The sequence below is a fragment of the Podarcis bocagei genome (assembly GCF_964188305.1).
Source record: "Podarcis bocagei genome assembly, chromosome: 15".
NCBI classification, from domain to species: Eukaryota; Metazoa; Chordata; class Lepidosauria; order Squamata; family Lacertidae; genus Podarcis; species Podarcis bocagei.
Window position 1 is genome coordinate 29,279,112 of NC_138141.1, and position 21,841 is coordinate 29,300,952.

The following is a 21,841-nucleotide window of genomic DNA, read 5'->3' on the forward strand; positions in this document are numbered from 1 at the left end:
TTTAAAACTCCTAAATAAGATTAAAGTGTGAGAGTGAATAAATTTTCTTTCAGTTAGCTGCAAGCTGTAATCAATTATTAGAGCTTTGTTGATCAACTGAGATATTACAGTTTACAGATTTTCAGTGACCTCAGCACAGATGGAAAAGTCCAATGCTGTGAGCTCTGAAGTTGAGCTGTTGCAGGTATTGGATGCAATTTATTCTGTCTTGGAACAGGTTATAGCCATGCCATTTACCCAAAGGCAGTATTTGGAGGGATGCGGGTAGCACTGTGGTCTAAACCACAGAGCGTAGGGCTTGCCGATCAGAAGGTCAGCAGTTCGAATCCCTGCAACGGGGTGAGGTCCCGTTGTTCAGTCCCAGCTCCTGCCCACCTAGCAGTTTGAAAGCATGTCAAAGTGCAAGTAGATAAATAGGTACCACTCCGGCGGGAAGGTAAACAGTGTTTCCATGTGCTGCTCTGGTTCACCAGAAGGGGCTTAGTCATGCTGGCCACATGACCCGGAAGCTGTCTGAGGACAAACGCCAGCTCCCTCAGCTTATAGAGCAAGATGAGTGCCACAACCCCAGAGTCATTTGCGACAGGACCTAACGGTCAGGGGTACCTTTACCTTTACCATCTATACCTCTTTAAGAGGCATTTAATAAATCATAGGGGGAAAATACTTGAATACTGTTAGTATTATATTTTGGGAACTTAATTTAGAAAACTTGCATACTATGAGCTGGTTTCCACATCACAGTATATAAGACTTTGGCCTACTTGGACCATCCAATTATAAGGGCTCCTGGAGAGTGTTAATCTTTTATTTCATTCATTCTTGCAACAGGCCAGCAAGGTAGGGTTACTATTATTCCCATTTTGTAAAGTAGCAGTTAAAGACTAGAGAGAGGTGGATAAAGCCATCTAGTGCACTGATCTTCACCTAGAAGAATGGGACCCATTAGCGGGTCATGGTCTGATTCAAAGTGGGTTGCAATGCGAACACTACCGCCATGCAGATACATGGTAGAAGGTTAAAAATTATGGTCCCCAAATCAATGTTTGGGTTAAAAGTGCAACCTGGGTCAGAAATGGTTGGCCATACCTGATATAGAGTGTACAGGTGAAGTTTGGACATGAACCTTGTTTTCTCACATCAAACCATGACATACTAAGACACCTCAGCTGTGAAAGGTAGTTAAGGAGATAGTAGTTTATATTGTCACTGAAATGCAAATGCTTATAGAGCCCCCAAACCACAAGGATTATTAGACCTTGTACTTTTATTCTAGCTAGTGCATAATCAGCTTTGTTTGTTGTGTCTCAAATCATTTTTAAAGACACAAGGAATCTAGTTGACTTAATCATATCCTGCAGTAGTGAATTCCACAAGTCAGTTAAAGAGCTTGTAATTAAAGTGTTTGATCTTAAAGCTGCTCTTTTTGTTCATACCTTTTGAAATTGTAAATAGAAGCTATTTGGACTTGATTTACTATCTGTCTTAGATTCTCTAATTATTATTTAATGATTTCCATGACAGACAAAGTTTGCAGAATACAGTAGGCAGTTTCCCCTGCTTGGCAGAGCTTAATGTGGAGCAGGCAAGACCAGACATGATAAAGCAGTTCAAGCAAGGGCATGGTGTGGATTGAGAAATGGGAAAGGAGAGCAGGATGGGAAAGATTTCAAAAGAAGGGTGAGGCTGTGAGCTCCAGTGTGCTTTGATGTGCATGGTGCGGCCTTCCAGGAAAATACATTGTAAGTCGGGTAGGCTGTCATTTAAATGGCCAGTGGGAAACTATTTAAATTTACTTAAATAGTTAACCATTTTGTGATTTCCTCATTAATACTAACTGGTTCCTAAAATCTAATAAACATATTGGAGTGTATCCAGTGCTAGTTGTATTCAAAGTGGACCTCTTGAAATTAACAGAGATGGCTAATTTAGCTCTATTAGTTTCAGTGGGTCTACTCTGAGTTGTCATTGGACACAGCCCACTAGCTTGCAGTTAGATAGATCAGACTGCAAATACTCAGAAATTCAGAAGGAAGGGCAGGATAGAATGTTAAACGTTTGTGCCATTTGGCTGGCAAAGCATAAAATATTCAGAATTTACTACAATAATGTACAACCTGCTGTGTCATATTTATAATGCTTGACCTCTAAAGTCACTTTCATCCATGGTTGTTTGTTTACATGGAAAAGGAAGGACCTCAGTTTATTTCAGAGAAGGTCATGAATGCAGTTTAAAGAGGCTGCAAATAAGCGCTAAACATGTATAAATTAATTCAGAGTTCATTTTTAAATTACTTTTGTAGAGTGACACATAATGTTGAATTTGGATCTGAGCTATTTAAAATATTTTCTCTTAATTTGTGACCCGTATCCATATTCTTCATAAGATTTCTGGGCAGCATAGCATGGTTGATATACCAGTTTTAGTGTGAGTGTCTGAGGGCAGTTGGAGGATAAGATGGTGGGGACGGGGTGGGTGGTGGTGGGAACTCCCTGGTCCTGAATGTGGCAGCTGTGCCCCTGACTCCCAGCTGTCCACGGAGGCACAGGTCAGTTCTGTATCCAGGGCACCTGTCTACCAGTTCCATCTGGCACACTGGCTGAGACCCTGCCTGTCTCACCAGAGTGGTACATGCTCTGGTTATCTCCCGCTTGGACTACTGCAATGAGCTCTACATGGGGCTACCTTTGAAGGTGACCCTGAAACTACAACTAATCCAGAAAGTGGCAGCTAGACTGGTGACTGGGAGTGGCTGTTGGGACCAAATAACACCAGTTCCAATGGATCTTCACTGGCTCCCAGTATGTTTCCGAGCACAATTCAATGTGCTGGGACTGACCTTTAAAGCCCTAAATGGCCTCTGCCCGGTATACCCGAAAAAGCGTCTCCACCCGCTTCATTCAGCCCGGACACTGAGGTCTACCTCTGAGGGTCTTCTGGCGGTTCCCTCACTACGGGAAATGAAGTAACAGGGAACCAGGCAGAGGGCGATCTTGGCAGTAGCACCCTACCTGTGAAGTGCCCTCCCATCAGATGTCAAGGAGATAAAGAACTACACAACTTGTAGAAGATATCTGAAGGCAGCCCTGTATTGGGAAGTTTTTAACATTTGAAGTTTTATTATGTTTTTATATTCTGCTGGAAGCAGTCCAGTAGCTGGGGAAACCCAGCCAGATGGGTGGGATATAAATAATAAAATTATTAGTATTAGTATTAATTTATTTAGGGAATGATAAGAGAACCCAAGCCAGAATCTAAATATTGGTTGACGTTGGTTCATGATTCTTGACAGCAATATTTTGATCTGGTAGCAGGATATGCAGATAGGAAAGTTTAATAATAATAAATAGAGAGCTAGAGGCATGCCGCCAAAGATTTAAGTTGACCATCTCAAATCAATATGTGACCTGAAGTAGCTTCTGGCAATTTCTGCACCTCTTTGCTAGTTCTCATTTCCAGTTTGTTTTGCTCTCTGATGCTACCCCTTTGTCAATCTATCTTCCTTGGTCCTCTGGTGTGGACCACTTCTCATCCTCATTGATTAGATGCCTGGCCTCTCATGATTGTTGCCTATGGCCCTCATTTCATAAGGCATTCTGCACTGTGAGATCAGAGCAACTTGGTCAATTATTGTCAGGAGCTTCATTGCAACCAGCACTACCACTGAAACTCTTGAATGTATTACAGTATAAGTTGCTGTATATATTACAGTACAAGTATTGGTAATGAACATTGTACATTTGATTCAAATGTTGTCTATAAACAAATGTCTCGTTTTTGCTTGTATTCACCAGCTCCCACTTTGCAACCTTTCCAGTAAGACCTCCCTAAGAACTTCTGTCCAGAAACAGATGAACCAAAGCCTTTCTCATGGGAAAGAATGGCAGAGGGCTTGGTGCACTGAGATGAGGCACAGTAGGTGCCCACCTCCAAGCAGCAAAACAGCCCCCTCTGGTTTGGCCGCTCTGAGGCAATCGCAGTGCATGAGTGACTTGAAGGATCTGTCTCATCTCTGAATGAATAGACAACCTCCAACTTTCTTGCCCACTTTGGAACTTTGGGAAAGGACTGTAGCTCAATTGGTAGGGCATCTGCTTTGGATATGGAAGGTACAAGTTCAATCCCTTGCATCCCCAGGTAGGGTCTGGAGAGACCCGTTCCTGAAACCCTCGAGAGCTGCTTCTAAGTTAGTGTACACAATACAGTGGTATCTCGGGTTAAGAACTTAATTCGTTCCGGAGGGCCGTTCTTAACCTGAAACTGTTCTTAACCTGAGGTACCACTTTAGCTAATGGGGCCTACTGCTGCCACTGCGCTGCCACCGCATGATTTCTGTTCTTATCCTGAAGCAAAGTTCTTAACCCGAGGTACTATTTCTGGGTTAGCAGAGTCTGTAACCTCAAGCATCTGTAACCTGAAGCGTCTGTAACCTGAGGTACCACTGTACTGAGCTAGATAGACCAATTGCCACAGTATAAGGCAGCTTTCTATGTTGTACTTTCCTCTACCGTTTCATAGTTGCAAGAAAGCCTATTTGCTCATAATGAGCACTGGAGGGCTGTAGCACAGTTGCCATGGTGAGTGTGGCAACCAAAAACTGAAGCCTGCTTTGTAAGCAAGTATGGCACAACCAAAATGGATTTTCAGTGCCATCCTCAGCATTTGTGCCTATTTCTCACGATGAAATGTACTGGGGCTGTTTCTAGTGTGATTTCTGTATATTTTTAAATAATCATTTATAAAATAGCTCATATTGTAGTAGCTAATATTAATTATAGCTAATATTGTAGTAGAAAAATAAAGAAGTGGTCTAACAATTTGAGGGACGTGTCACAAAGTAAATTTAAATTATTGCTGACCACGAGGTGAAAAGACATCTGTCAGGAATGGAAGGTCAGAGAAATGAAGTCACCTTTAAGACATGTTTTAAAGGGGAGACTATAATAGCATGATGTGTAGATGAGGAGATAGGCAGTTCTGACTCATAAGACAGGAATGGGGAGCCTCAGGCCATTGGAGCCTTATGTGGCCCCTCAGGCCTCTTCCGTAGGCCACATACCCCTCCTCCTCTGTAATAGTTTTTGCCTGACTTGAACTCTTATAATGGCTCTTACTTCCCTTGATGAACATAACAAGTCTGCTGGATCAGACCAATAGCCCATCTAGTTCAGCATCCTTTTCTTACAGTGGCCACTCAGATAGAAGGCTGGAGGGGTGCATGTGTGTGAGTGTGTGTAGAAACTAGACTGCTCTGCAAAGGTAAAATTCACATTAATTGCTGTATCTACTGCATGTGGCCCCTGGGAGATTGCTCAGAAGGGCAATACAGAACTTGTGTTGAAGAAGATTCCCCCACCCCTGTTGTAAGAAGAGCCCAAAGTGGGTCTGAACAAGGAAGTGAGGGATAAGGATGTCAGAATAATGGAGATAATAACAAGAAACGGGGAAGGGGAGATAGAGGGGGTGTGATCCGGCTCTAATTTGAAAATTCTATTTGCATTCAGTGTGGGATGGAAAAGAGTCAGTGTCATAAGCAGGAAATAAGAAGGTAAAATAAGAGGGAATTGATAATGAAAAAGTGGATGAAAATGTGCCGAATGTGCAGAATTAAAATATAAAAAAAGCAGGAAGGTCAGAATGAGGAAGGCGGATAAAACAAATATTCAGGTGCTTCAAAGTTTTGGCAGTATCTGGACAAAGTCATAAGAATCTTAGATATGTACAGTGGTACCTCTGGTTACAAACTTAATTTGTTCTGGAGGTCCATTCTTAACCTGAAGCCATTCTTAACCTGAGGTACCACTTTAGCTAATGGGGCCTCCCCCCACCACCGCACGATTTCTGTTCTCATCCTGGGGCAAAGTTCTTAACCCGAGGTACTCCTTCCGGGTTAGCGGAGTCTGTAACCCAAAGTGTTTGTAACCCAATGTGTTTGTAACCCCAGGTACCACTGTATATTATAGTGACAGAAATGACAAGATTTTGTAATAGAATTAGAGTAGCAAAAGAGTGGAGCATTTTATTTATTTATTTAACATAATTTATAGGCAGCTTATTCATAAAACCTAAGTGGTTTAAATAAAATATAACAATATACATTAACTAGTATTTGGTTAAGTATTCTGTCATGGGCACATTAAAATTCAGATTAAAATTCTGGACATGGAAGACGGTCAAATAGATGCAGATATAGCAGGAAGAAGGATGTAATGGGATATAGTCAACATAAAAATGGCACTTGAAACCAGGGGATTAAGTAAAAGTACAAATGGAAAATACAAATGGAAATAATAGGGCTAGGAATCACACATTTTCCACTGGAGTGGAAAGAATGGAGAATGGCGTGCTGTGAACATATCTACAAAAAAAGAGTGAATGTTCTGATAAGAACAAGATCCCAAACTTGCAAGAAATTCAGTAAGACAAGAATGACTGACAGTATCAGAGTGCTGAAGATAGATTGAGCCAAACAGGAACAGAGGAACAATCTTTTTCTTTTTTTTCAGCAGGGAGAATATAGCAAGAAATATAAACTAAAACAGTTTTTGCAGAATAATACAGATGACAGTTTGATAATCTAAGAAAAAATGTGGTGGTGGTGTACTCAAGAAGGTAAAGAAAAATTGGGGAGTGGAGGCAGAAATGTGATGTTGATAGGACAAAAGAGCAGGCTGAAGAGTGAAATTTGAAAAGGCGCCAAGCCGTCTGTTTCAAATAAAAAGCCAGAGGCTGAAGATACTAAAACAAGGAAGTTTGATAAAAATAAGTCTTTTTGGTACACATTAGTTTTGACCGTTAGTGAAAGTATATCACAGAATGTTCAGTGGGATCCAGTCTTGGCTTTACGTAGGATATTTAATATATATCACAATTAGTGGAAAGGGATCTGTTAATACTGGTTAATAATGGGCCCACATGGAAACAGCACATTTCTGGAAATCCAGCAGGGATTTTTCAGGTCAAAGGCAAAACAGCATTACCTGAGAAGTTGACAAGCAGTTGTAAAATGAACCTGGTGAGAAATACAGCAGGATAAATTTAATTAAATATAGTTCACTTTTTGTGTTTGTAAATTGTCACAGAGAAGAAATGTATCCCCCAACTTCTCTGTACCTTTTTGGGAGGGATAATTGGATAACAATTTCTAATTTTTGTTGTGGCTGTGTTAAACAACTGCTGCCAATTTAGACACAGTGACTGAACTGGAGGCCCCTCGACTGACTTCAGGTCCAGTGTTGGACCATTTCGATCGGATACTCCCTACTGATGTGGATAGATACCTCCAAGTTGGTAGGCCCACCACCTGCCTCCTTGATCCGTGCCCGTCTTGGCTGATTAGGGAGTGTCCAGATGTTGCGCGGACCCCCCTGGTTGAAATTATCAATTTGTCCCTTGACACGGGGACATTCCCAGGGGAACTGAAGGAAGCAGTGGTGCGTCCACTCTTAAAGAAAACTTCATTAGATCCCTTAGACCTATCCAGTTACCGCCCAGTTTCAAATCTTCCATACCTGGGTAAGGTAATTGAGAGAGCGGTTGCTGAACAGCTTGGTAGGTTTCTGGAGGAAACATCGGCATTAGATCCATTTCAGTCCGGTTTCCATCCTGGTTTTGGGACGGAGACGGCTCTGGTTGCCCTAACAGATGATATTCGTAGACAAATGGATCGAGGCGGGTCAGGACTGCTGATCCTTTTAGATTTGTCAGCAGCCTTTGACATGGTCGATCATGATCTTCTGGACCATCGCCTTGCAGACGTGGGGATACAGGGCATAGCCCGTAACTGGTTGTGCTCTTTTATCTCTGGTCGGGGACAGAGGGTGGCACTAGGGAGGGAAATGTCGTCACGCCACTCCTTGGTGTGTGGAGTGCCGCAGGGCGCAATTCTCTCCCCAATGCTTTTTAACATCTTTATGCGCCCTCTTGCCCAGATTATCCGGAGCTTTGGGCTGGGCTGTCATCAATATGCTGATGACACTCAGCTCTATCTACTGATGGATGGCCACACCAACTCGGCCCCTTACACACTGACCAGATGCTTGGAAGCTGTGGCTGGATGGTTTCGTGGGAGCCGATTGAAACTAAATCCTTCGAAGACAGAGGTCCTATGGCTAGGTCGGGATAGCATGGGGATGAGGGACCAACTCCCTTCTCTTGCGGGGGCCCAATTAGTGCCATTGCCTTCCGTTAAGAGTTTGGGTGTAATCCTTGACGCCTCCCTTTCCATGGAGGCGCAAGTCACAGCAACAGCCAAGGCGACATTTTTCCACCTTCGCCGCATCAAGCAGTTGGTCCCTTACCTTTCCCGCCCCGACCTGGCCACAGTGATCCATGCAACAGTCATCTCCAGGCTTGACTACTGTAACTCGCTCTACGCGGGGCTGCCCTTGAAGCTGTCCCAGAAACTCCAGCGGGTACAAAATGCTGCAGCGAGGCTCCTCACAGGGTCTCTACCATGGGAGCATATTCATCCAGTGCTTTTCAAGCTGCACTGGCTCCCGGTGGAGTACAGGGTCAGATTTAAGGTGCTGCTTTTGACCTTTAAAGCCCTTCACGGCCTAGGACCCTCGTACCTACGGGACCGCCTCGCCTGGTATGCCCCACGGAGAGCCTCAAGGTCCATAAATAACAACACCCTAGTGGTCCCAGGCCCTAAGGAAGTTAGATTGGCTTCAACCAGAGCCAGGGCCTTTTCAGCACTGGCCCCAACTTGGTGGAACGCTCTGTCTCATGAGACCAGGGCCCTGCAGGATCTGATCTCTTTCCGCAGGGCCTGTAAGACAGAGTTGTTCCGCCTGGCCTTTAGATTGGAGCCAATTTGATTCCCTCCGCCCCCTTTTTCTTTTTTCTTTTCCTTCTCCTACAATGAGGCTCCATTTTAATATTTTAATGTTCCATTATTTTAATGTTGTATTTTATTTTTGTTTTTAAGTTGTAATCACTCATCTTGTTTTTATTATTGCTTGTAAGCCGCTCTGAGCCCGGCCTTGGCTGGGGAGGGCGGGGTATAAATAAAAATTTATTATTATTATTATTATTATTATTAAACAAATGCAGACACTAAATGTATGTACTCCTTGTAGAGCTGACCCACCCAAATATTTTTTTTAAAAAAATCAGTTTTCAAGTAAGAAACAAAGAACCAAGTGAAATCTATTGTGTCCTGAAACTACATGTAAAATAACATCTCTTTATCTAGAATCACTGGTGCTTCTGCTACATTTAAATGACTGATAGTCCTCCTCTACCACACCTCCACCTCAAGCCATTGTATTGAATTATCTGGGCAGGGATTTCAATGTCTAGTCTAGCTGAGGAAAGTCTCTTCAGGTTTGCTCTTTCAACTAGGACGGGCTAATTTGTCTAATGTTGTGTTTATTCAGTAAACACTAGTAATGACAATACAGTAGTTACTCTTCTGTGCTTTGCTATTTTAGTAACAGATGTCATACATGAGAGAATAGTCTTCTTGTCTGTGCCTGAACTCTACCAATGATAGGTGGACCTCCTGGCATAACTTGTTCTAAAGCTACAGGGCAATAACAGAACCCATTGGCACCCCACCCTCCTTTCATGCAATGAATGGAATCATAGCAAGGCCTTTTCTTCAGGTCTTAAAAAAAAAAGCATAAATAAAAATGGGAGGTTAATATGGGCCAAAACAGTAATGCAGATATCCTGACTACTCACCAATCATGGCTTTAAAGTCTAACAAACTCCTTAAAATGGGATCAGTTGCATAAGAACATTCAGTAGAAAAGCTGGCTCATCTTCCATAGTGTTGTTTTTTTTTTAATACTGTTAAAGGCCAAAGGGTTGCATTAGAATCCCTGAAGATAATGCATTGATGTTAGAAAGCTTCTTTAAGACAAGCATGAGGCAAATGAGAGCTGTCACACTTGCAGCAGTTCAACATCATTAAAAAATTGCTCACAATTCTGAACTGTGCTATAGTTGCAACAGTACATGGAAGGCACCATATTGTCATGTTTTTACTTTTGGGCAGTTAAAGTTGTATTGCTGTCTTTACGTGAAATGGGATTCCCAGTTACACTGTTTTCCATATGAATATTATCAGTAGTTAGACACACATATCAGTTTAGAGCAAGCAAATTATATATTATTCACCAATATCTGTAAGCCCCTCTTTATTTTATTTTTTGAAATGTATGTTTACCATTTTATTTAAATGATTTAATCATTTAAATGTTTATTTTTTTATTCAAACTGATTCACAATATTCATAAAAACCATTAAGACCAGTAATCACCAGCAACAATTATAACACCCAGTTAAGCATAAAGCATAATTTCACTAATTACAGCAGCCAGAACCAACAATGAAAATCAATCAGTAAACAGCTGGGGAAAATAAACATGGGAAAAATAAGAAGATCTTTTAATTGTCTGTGAATGCATTCCATTGTTAGTGCTCTCCTGATCTCCATAGGGAGATCCACAAAGGGAGTGCCAGAGCAGAAAAAGCCCTCTTCCAAACCCGGCTAACAGAACCACAGAAGGGACTCATCCAAAGATTGCAGTGACACGGGTGGATCTCTGATGTGGCACGCAGGTGATTTTGGCAAGATGACGCTTCTCTGACCTTGACCTTAGTAGAAAGGAAAGTAGTCTCTGAACTAAATAAAGCCAAAAAACATGTTTGTACTGTGCATTTTTCCAAAGAAAGCTAGGGCAATAATGTAGGCTCTCCATTTTACTTAAGAGCCTACTTGAGGGACATATCTAACATTAGGGATAGTCTCGTAGGGGTATGTATCTATTTAGCAGTACTCTTGTTGAAAGTTTGTATACTGACATGCAATCTCTTATCAGGCATGTTTACAGCAGCTTTTGAACTTTCAAATACAGAGGAAAGGAAGAGTGTATCCTAATGGATATAATTATTATGATTTTCAATTTTTTTGCTGCCTTACATTTCCCCTACCCCACAACACCATTTATAGATAGGAATAATATTTTAATAACTTGGAGTTTCATTTCCACCAGCATGCTCTTGCATATCCCTTGCCCGCTCATGGTGTTTCATTGTGATTGACTTAAAATAGTTCTGCTTTCAATATAATGCTCTTTGCCTACAGCTTTGTCAGTGCTAAGTTAAAATCCATAATGAAAATGCAATTATTAATTCCACATGAAACAATAATTTCTAGTTCAGCTGCATGAAGTAATGGTTTGTTACATTTTTTCATGCACACTTTAGTCCCATCCCCCACCTAAAATTCAATGTTCTTAGGTGTTCAATTACATATAAATGCTAGCTCTTCAGTAACAAGTGCCATGGGGCCACATTTAAGATGACTCAGCCATAAACAAATACAGTGCAGACACATTGGCTACTCCTGCACATCTTGTTAAAGGCAGCCTTTCCCAGCCTAGGGTCTCTAGGTGTTCTGGACTACAACCCCCATTATCTGTGATCGTGAACCATGCTGGTGGGAATTGTAATCAGTTATCTTCTGGGGAGCCTGGGCTGGGGAATGATGTGCTAAGCCACATTTTTGTGCAGCATGTATGAGTTGAAAAGAACCTAATTGAGCCTCAGGCTCCTGTGTTCCCCACTTCACTCCCACCTGGTCAGGTAACATTTAATTTCAGTTTCCCCTAGCAGCCTAGCTGAACCTGAGATAGTGATCACAACTAACTTTAGTTAGTTTCAACAAGCTAGTTTCATAGTCCATCATTCAAAGCTGACTTCCTTTTAAAAGTGACTAGAATTTGTAATCAACCTGAGATCCTAGTATGCTGAAAAAGGACTCCTGCACCTCTCATTTTTTAAATATGAATTTTATTTGTTTGGGGCTTCTGAGAATTGACAACTTTTCTACTGTGAAATGAGTGTTTTGTTGTGGCCATGGCCATTAGACTTCCAAATGTGTGCTTCGTTGCAAAAAGGTTGGGGTTCATCTTAGTTGTCATGCAAAGGCAAGCCAAGGCTAGAAGAAACTGAAAGTCAACATTGTCAAAGTACTCTTGGCCAGGGGAGGGGTGCATGCCAATGGGAGTAGGGTTGGCATACGTATTTCAAAAAGTGAAAATCTGGACACAAAGGGGGTTTTTTGCCCAAAGTTGTTGAGCATTAAATTTTTGAGCTGTTTTTAAGGAAATTTGCCTAAATCTAGACTTCTGACATGGGTTGCCATATGTCCGGACATTTTGGCAATTTGCGCCTGGACATTGTTTCCGACAGTCAAATCCCAGCTATGTCTGGGAAATTCTGGATGTAAATGGGAGGATCATTCAGGCTCATGCATCTCACTCTAAAACTGTGGCATGGTATGATGTGTGAATGTAGCGAATATATTGAGATAATGGAAATGGTTCATTAAAAGGCAAATGTGTGCAAACCTTGTGGGGTTCCAAAAGCTTATGTTTAAGACATTAGAGCTTCTGAGCCCAAAAAAGCAAACAGAAAGTAGGTTTGATTGCAAACAGAAAGTAGGTTCATAAACTGTTTTGTTTAAAATTCATCACTTATTCTCAGGGGCAGTATATTGACAACGACCATTTCCCCAAATATGGTAACATTAGGCAAAGGGATAAGTGAAATAAATCAGTATAAAGAAGGAACTGAGGCAAACAGACTGAAGTTAGGTAAATTTGATTTTCTGACTTTAAGGTATCATAGTGACCTTAAAAAAACACATTTGGTTTTGTACCAGGTTTCTCTCTGTGACAAATAGCTGAATAAGAATAAAGCTATCGAGCAGAGAACTCCTCTGACAGTCAATTTTGACAGTTTCATGTTTTAAGAGCATAGAAAATTATAGATTCCCTACATTATTTTTAGAGGAGACAAAATTGGAGAGGGTCTGATGGCAGAATATATAGTTCACCATAATAAGAAAATACGTTGAGGATGGAGTAATTTGAGAATCCTTAGCTACTTGCTGTGTGTGGTAAAATATGGATGGATGTGCCAGCTGGCAAGCAGCTGCTTCTTAAATCTAACACTTCATTCTTGGTTATAGTGCAGATTAATATAATTCTGAACTAGTGACTCACAGGAGAGAATAGACTTTAGTCTGAAAACTTTATTCTGGCATTAAGTTGTGAAGATCTGGAACCATTGCATGTTATTACATAGAATTTCATAGGCCTGCACCTATAGGTTATACAATAAGTTACTAAAAAGTTATGGATATAATATCAATATGAATGGTTGCGAGTGGGGACAGCTTTATAATTCCTCCACATCAAATAAACGATTCATTAGAGAGGAGCTATAGCCATTATTATTTTCTAATTACTCTCTTAGAAGCGTTGCTGGCAATTCCTACCTTTAAAACACAATGCATATTTCATAATGATTTATGCAGAATCATTGCTTGGAACAATACTTACATTGCTAATGCTGTAAGGAAGTAGGTTAAAAACATTGTTCGGTACATGTTGAGTTTGTTTTGTGCAAGCTATTTGTCCCTAAGCATGCAGGAAACAGTTATTATAATGAAGGTGTTTCCATTATCTGAATATCAACTACTTTTATGGCCTAGGTTTATTTTAAAGTCCAGGTAGAATAGCTGGAGTGTGTGGGAAGAAATCATATATTGTTATATTTTCACAGAAGTGATGGAATTGCAGTAGGGAAACTACTGTATTTTTCCGTGTATAAGACTAGGATTTTTTATTTTAAAATAATGTTTAAAATTGGGGGTCGTCTTATACACTGGTAGTTCATAGGCGTGACCTGGGACTGGTCTGCGACTCTTGGGCTAGTTATTGGTGGCCGCGGCAAGGGCTCTTGTTGATTGGCTGTCACTGCACCAATTGGGCGGGTGATTGGTGGCTTCCGCCAGTGAGGGGACAGATGATAGCTGGCTTTTGGGATGCATGCGAGTAGCAGCGTAGGTCTAGCAGGTGAGCTTTTTTCAGCAATCCTCCCCCAAAAAAGCTCAGCAATCTCCCTCTGTTTTCTTAATTTGGAGTCCTCCAAATTATAAACAGGGGCGTGTTATATACAGAAAAATATGGTAGCTGCAGAAGTAAATATTGAAAAGGAGTATCAATTTTCATGAATGCCATCTTCTCTAAAATGTTGCTTTTCCTCCTGCTGTGAATTACTAATAGAATTGCTCATTATGTTGAGGTATGTTACAATTAGCCCTTGGCTAATTAAACAATATATAACCTTTAAAACTGGGGGGTATTGTTTTTGTTTGTTACCATGTTATGCATTTTGTTTTTTATATGGTGAACCACCGTGTGATCCTTGTATAAAGGGTGGTATCATCATCATCATCATCATCATCATCATCATCATCTGTTGAGTGGATATCAGATTAGCATGGGATATCCTGGTATTAATTAACTCATGATTCATTATTGGTTTTGGTCTTACCAGTAAGCTACAATAGATAATTGATCACATTTAAAAAGTGTTGGCATCCTGGCATTTCACTTGTCACCACTAACTGCTCTAGACGTACAGCAGTTCCAAACATTTTTCCTGCACCCTGATGTGCAAGTGGACCATTTTTCTGTAGTAAATAATAAAACATGCTAATGATGTTTTGGGAAATTATATTCTGTGAAAATTGTTCCTTGACCTACCCGTAGACCATTTGAATGACCTAGAATGGCCCATTCTTTTTCTTGTCAAGTGTGTTTTCTCTTTCAGATTGTTTTTTTCTTCACATGTTCCCACCCTCCTTTATGCATATCAATTTAGTGGTTGTGACATTATTATTATAATCTCCTTCTGCTGTTTTAGAAGCTAGTTTACCAGGCTGCTTTCTGGGCTGCTTTTCTTTATTACATTTGCAGGGAGGCTGGCAGTTATGGTTTGCATTGTAGGCTTTGGGTTTATGTTAGGTTTTACGATGAATTTTTATTATTCTTTGTATGGCAAATGTTTCTATATATTGCTTAGAAATGATATTTTTAAAGCACAATATAAATGCCATAAAATAATTAATTAAAATTGGCTTATAAATAACCACTGGGTGGTAAAAATTGCTTTTGGGAAACCAAGTAGGGAGCACGTTGCAAACAGCAAAGTGGTTTGTTCTGTTCTTTCAGGCGTTTAACTGTGTCACAAATAACTCTATTTGTTAGTGGTCTTGTAAGCAGGCTAGGTCATTTTTTGTGGTCCAGAAACTTTTAGTGAATTGGTTTGAAAGGGTTATTAGTGAGGAAAATGGCCAGTCCATTTTGCATCATGGGAGATGAACTACGAACTGGGCCTGCCTTGGTTGAAATCTTTAATGCGGCCATGAGAAATTGTGTACTTGGGAAAATGGAACAGGAATTACTTCTGCTCATTTATATTTGCATACCTTAATTGTTAGCTGTTAATTTTGCTGAGAATATTGTTCTTGTTGATTTCTCAAACTTTCCTAATGCAATTAAGAAATGAATCCTAAGCTTGAAACAAATTGGTTATGCCTGTTTTCCTTAGTTTCCTTTAACTAATGGAAGACTGCCTCAGTTTGCTTTCAACAATGCCTCATTTCTTGTGTAAGGCTAATAGCAGGGTCAGTTCATTATTTTGCTTTCCTTCACTAGCATCAGCATAAATGACATTCATCATTGTTCTTCTAGCACTTTTTAATGGGTTCTGAGACGGATTTTTTCAAAGCTAAAAACAGGGCCAACCATGACAGTTACTATTCTATGCTACATACCAGCCTTTCAAGTGAAATTATTTAAGTATCCATGGACCAGTTAGATCCTAGCCTCTTTCCCCACCCTTTTTTTTTTTGAAAAAAGCTTCGTGAATTGGGTCTGTAATATGCAGTGCCAAGGCTTTGAAGTTCTTTTTTATTTTTGCTCAGGAAAACATTTTCATTATCCACAGTACAACTCAGAATAATTAAAAGGGTCATATTGAAATATGTCTGCCTCTAGCACAAGGCAGTGTGGATTGGAGAGAAATGTTAACCTACCTGGCATCTTGAACTCAAATATTTGTGCTAGCATATCTGCTAGTGATGGTGGTGCAGTGTCATGCCTTGTGACAGTGCTGTGATCATTGGTCCCATCCTTCTTAGCTAGCAAAACACACCTAGGTGTTGTTGTATTTTACACATGTCACCAGAGGAATGCGCTCCACCTTCTCTTGCACTATTTGCACCATGGATGGCATTAATGTGGGACTAATAGAAATGAGAAGGACCATTAGGGGGAAAAAGAAGTGGTACTTTGTGGCCAGGGCAGGTTTTCTATTCACCATACAAATGAATGTGAACTGAATTGAGGTAGGCCTTTTGGAATGCACCCTCAGGGTTATTTGTCATACCAAAAGAAGGAAAACAGACAGACTTACGCATTAGATAGTGACCTTCCAAATCTCTCTTTGAGGTGACCTTACACATCTTTTTTCATAAGTAGCACTTTCCCTTATGTTTGTTTGCTATGTTGCGTGGGAAGACAGTTCAGGGGAAATTTCAACCTCTGCATTTGTGTCTGTTCTGCTTTTGTGGGCAATCAGGTTAGTGGCTTGCAGTTAAGTGTATTGCTAATGGCCAAATCCTCTGGAAAGTAGGTTGTTTTAATTTGCAACCAATAGGAGGGGAACGTGAATTCCGACTTGCCCTCTTAAAACTGAACCACTGATTTATTACCAGGGTATTGTTTCACCTCCTCCTTCCATCAATCAATCTATTAATTGGAATTTAGTAAAACTTTAATACCTTGTCATAAAGACCTGAGCATTTCAAGGAAACGTAGTAATTAGTATTAAATTCTTACCCAGCTGCACGCATGACAAGAAGCAACCAGATGATAACTTGAGCGACCGTCAGTATTGAATTCAGGGTTGTTCTTTATATCGTTTAGTATGTTTAATGAGCATAACCGTAGGCTTAAGAGAGGTAATAGGCTGACACAGCTGTACTCATAGGTCTCCTGAAATTGCCTCCCCCTGTTTACAAACAGCATTTGACATTAAGAAAGTGTTTTCTTTTATGACCATCTAGATAAATCCAGAACATCATTTCTTCTTAGTGAGAGCAGTGAATTGCAGTGGCGAGAGTATCAGACTAGGCCCCAGGAGACCTTGGTTCATATCACTACGTCATGGCACTCTCACTGGGTGACTTTGGGCCAGCCACTATCTCTCAACCCAATCTACCTCACAGGGTTGTTGTGAGGGTGAAATGGACTTGCCAGAGAACCACGTATGCCACCTTGAGCTCCTCGGAGGAAAGGTGGGGGGGGCGGGCGGCGGGTATAAATGACATTAAATAAATAAGTGCTAAAGGGGTTGCTGTGTTAGCCAGTTGCAGTAAAAGCAACAAAGAGTATTGTAAAATAGGATGCAGGGTCTTCCCACATCCAGTCTGCACTTTGCTTTTCCATGAATGATTGAGGAGTATTTTTATTTATTTATTAAATTTGTATACCACCCTTCATCCAAAGATCACAGGGTGGTTCACATATGAAAAGGCAGCAAATGTGACTTTTTTTCCTTTAGTGGAAGATTTATTAATATTTACATTTTACATTTTGAATATTTTCAGCCCATTCGTAGAGAAAATAACCTCAGATATGTTCACTTAACAATAAGCAGACAAATGTTAGTACAAGCTAGTTACTTTGGTCATATTCAGTTAGCCACACTGGATGGTAGACAGCCAAATGGAACAAACTTTACAGGATCAAAAAGTACATGCATGAGGCTATATAAGGAAGGTACAGTGGTACCTCGAGTTACATACGCTTCAGGTTACATACACTTCAGAATACAGACTCCACTAACCCAGAAATAGTACCTCGGGTTAAGAACTTTGCTTCAGGATGAGAACAGAAATTGTGGCATGGCGGCAGTGGGAGGCCCCATTAGCTAAAGTGGTGCTTCAGGTTAAGAACAGTTTCAGGTTAAGAACGGACCTCTGGAATGAATTAAGTACGTAACCAGAGGTACCACTGTACATTTCAAGATAAAAGATGCCTGTGCTTCCACAAATCTGCTTCGACATTAGTTTTAGAGCCAAGTATTTTGTTAATGTGGATAACAAAGGAGTGGGGGGGAGAATACAGTGAAAATCATATTGAAATCATGTAATCAAGGGATCCTCTCAGGATTACCTTGGTAACCAGTATATTCAGAAAAATAGCTTTGCTGATACAGGGGTCTCAACCAGTATTTGTGTTCCATTAGATTGGCATATCAAGGTTAAATTTGGGACTGCAGTTCTTTCGTGTTCTGTATTTAAAGATTGTTAGACTTGCCCTTGGGAGATTATTGGACAGAAACCGTTTATTTGAATATTTAGAGTAGGGCAAAGCCTAGAAAGTTATTCTCTTTTTGTCAGCAGACCTAGAAAGCTTTGACCTTTCTTGCATGGTAGTTGGTTTGAATAGATTCCTTGGTAGGCACTGGAACAAGTTTCCATCTTTTGCAAAATTATTTGAAAAAGAGAGTGCATTTTCAGGAAGTAGTGTAGTACAGTTGCTAGGACCCTCTTTTCAGATAATTTCCTAGGATAGAATCCAGGAGGAGATTGAGAATAACTCTAAGGCTCATTCATCTCTTCCCTGCCAATGGCTGAATGGAAAAATCCATTGTTTTAAGTGGGACTTACATAACTGTGAGAGAACCCATTATTAGATCTTAGGCTCTAAGCCCTTCAGAAGTGATTAGGCTGATAATTTATTCTATCTAACTGGATTTGTATACCACATGATTGTAGAAACCTTGAAGCTGTTTATTATTACTTTATGAATCAATAATTATATTCTGCCCCAAAATATAAATAAATTCAGCAGTTTAAAAAAGAGCTATATCAAGAGACTTGCATACAGAAGACCATACATGATTCCTTGCTACCACACCTCACGACCAACACTGAAGTGGCAAGCACCATGGCTTTGTCCGTGAAGGGTTAATATGTAAAGTGTTACTTATACAAAAAGCAAGCTATGTAAACTTCAAACAGTAACCCAGTTAACTCACCCCTGTCTTAGAGGTCCCTTCCCATCTCATCCATCTCTCAGGTGAGGGTAGTAGCTGACAGCTAGCCAGTGTGAGAAGCCTCCTCTCTCCCAACTAATTGAACCAAAACTAAGGCTACCAAGCAAGCAGATAAACACTTATGAATTCATTTTTTCAGTAAATACCAATTAATCCTGGGATTATCTTGACTACCAAGTTACTGTTTACAGGTCTTCCGGGACATTTGCACTGTTTGGTTCTACACATCTAGGGTAGTCATGCTTTCCTGGTCCAGAGTGGTCATAGCTGTTGTACCAGCTGAAGCTGGTAAAAGGTCCTGTATGTTTTGACATCTGACATTTGAATGTTTTATCTATTTATTTTAAGAAATGATAGTCACATGTGGCTTGTGGCAAGGAGTGTTAATGTGGATGTAAGCATGCAAGTGATATGTAAGTCATCTCTAAAAACAAGCAAATTTGTGACAACCAGAAATAAGACTTAACTGTTCTTGTTTGATTTTGTTATAATGTAAGCCAGTGGGCACAGGAAGCTGTGACTAATACCCTTTCATTATTTGACTTAATGAGTTATGTAGTCTTAAAGGTCACCTCTTCAAATATGAATATAAATTAATGGGAACACTCCAGAGAAATTGGAACTTCTGAACAAGCCACATTGATTTTAAGTAGTGGCCTTGCACAAAAGAATTCAGTTCCAAAGACAACAGAAAACAAAAATGCAATGTATCATGTTTGTTAGCAAGATTCTATCCATTTCCTTTAATTAAGAAATAGAAGAAATAACTGAGTGACATTACTGGATATGGAAAAAATGATAAAACACAATTTTAAAACTACATATTGTTTTTGGAAATGGTAGAAGATGTTAAACCTTCCTAGCCACCATTCACTGTTGTTGGGCTTCTGCCAGTCTCTCTTACTTTGCTTTTTGCAATGGTGGCAGCTCTGTTGTGATAGGAAAGCATATTGTGATGCGATTGCTATTGGAAGGTAATGAAGGCACAGTAGGGGTGTGGGGGGCATTGCCTCATTGAGTGAGACTGATAGGCTCTAGGAGATGGCTGGACCAATCACATACCTGTTCTTCTAATGCAACAGTATATATTGGTGACATCCAATTATGTCTGCCCACTTGCTCAATCAAAATCTTCATGTATAGCCACACTCAAGGTTTCTCCAGCAGTCCCAACATACCCAAAACCTGCTCTGTAGGGTCCCCCAACCCTTGTGGAATTAAAGACAATAAGGCACAAGTTCCTCAGACTTAATATCTGTAGTTTTAGCTTTAAATATGAATCCAGGTCCAGATCTTTATGAAAATTTTATGCAGATAAACTATTGCCTTAGAATCTCATCAATTTGGATGAAAAATCCTCTGCAGAAGTAATGCATAACTAAATAATTAACAGTAGTCAGAACTCTTATATTTGAACCATAAGGGGAACAATAAGAATTAAACTACCTACTGACTCCTGTGGGAAGTATAACTAAGCTCAAGTATGACATGTAATAAATGTATGCAGATATGAAGGAATGGGCTACTTTACAAATGGACAAGTATCCTTCTGATGTGAGAATCTTAGTTTACCAAATGACCATATTTGAATTCATACAATAAGTCCAAACCCATCAAGGAACCATGATGGGGGCAATCTGTCAGCATTCCGTGATGTGCCCAGAGATAGACATGAGTCTTAGCACTGCCAGAATGGAGATAATTGTCATCTGTGGCAGTGATTAATACACATATGTTCTCTACAGCCCCTGAAAGTTGGAAATGGTTTGAGAGACCTTGTGCAAGATGGATGTACATAAATGGAACAAAACTAAAGAAAACAAAACATGAAGGAATCTTTGAAAAACCTTATTAATTGTGAATGCTACCTATTTATGACAAGCTTTAATCTGTAGTAGTGTGAACATATGTAGTGTTGCCATTTTACCAGAGTTGAAGTTTCTGATGTATTGCCTATATATTAATGATATATTGATTAATATATCATTGATTAATAATATATTGCCTAGATACCACCTCCCCTCTTTTCCATTCCATACTGGAGTGTGGTGAAATTACTGTAAAAATTAATAATATTAAATTGTCAGGCTGGGCCCCCAGTGCACTGTGTAATAGGTCTAATATATCTACCTTTACCTCACAATTGTGAAGAGAAAATTGGAAAATTCGTATTTATAAGGGAAGTATTTTAAGCGACGTGTATAGTGTAAGGAGATGTGTACAGTGTAAAATCTTGGTGGAAGAATGCCACATAGCAAGACATTCAACAGTCTAAAACCCTTGCTTAATACAACAGTGAAACTTGGTGAAAGAATGCCACATAGCAGGCTTTAAACAGCCATTTGCTCCATGGCCTGCAGCAGGTAACTAAGTAACTAGGCAAAAACATTTTATGAAAGTTATGTCTTTTGTACTGTGCAGAGGAAGACTATCATGGACTTCTGTGGATTTATTTGCAAAGTTGGCTTAAAGTGTCACCTGCAGAAATTATGGTAGTGTAGTTAATAGATCTGCAAGTTAAAGTTAGGAAGCCTGAAAACAAATCTTCCCTTGAACAAATGTGTCTCAAATAGTAGTTTTGGAAATTGATTGTTGTTATTAGGATAAGAGCTTTGTAGAGTTTACAAACAGGTTTAGAAATTTAAAAAAGAAAAGAAAAGCTAGAGCAGGTTTGCAAGATGAGATAGGTGCATTTAAAGTATCATCATGTTCAAAATGATCAAAACTTGCTCAAAATGTGGAATTTATCTAATGACTACATCATTTTACTCTAGGATGATGAAGTCCTCTTTGCACGCAGAAGAGGATGATTTTGTGCCAGAACTTCAGAGAAGCATTCATCCCCGTGAAAGACCAGATTGGGAAGAGACTCTCAGTGCAATGGTAAAGTTTCACTTCCTTTTATGC

The 21,841-nt window shown here is 40.0% G+C and overlaps 1 protein-coding gene and 1 long non-coding RNA gene across 8 annotated transcripts in view; one reads left to right on the forward strand and one right to left on the reverse strand.

The window, feature by feature from the left end:
- Positions 1 to 21,841, reverse strand: part of LOC308574686 — a 306,109-nt gene that overhangs the window by 174,955 nt on the left and 109,313 nt on the right. The gene's annotated exons all lie outside the window — the stretch shown is intronic.
- Positions 1 to 21,841, forward strand: part of ARHGAP32 (Rho GTPase activating protein 32) — a 212,137-nt gene that overhangs the window by 64,246 nt on the left and 126,050 nt on the right. For all 7 annotated transcript variants that reach the window (XM_081172433.1, XM_081172436.1, XM_081172434.1 and 4 more), the window contains exon 2: positions 21,709 to 21,817. In XM_081172433.1, coding sequence (XP_081028559.1) covers positions 21,709 to 21,817 — 109 coding nt within the window. The remainder of the gene's footprint in view (positions 1 to 21,708; positions 21,818 to 21,841) is intronic.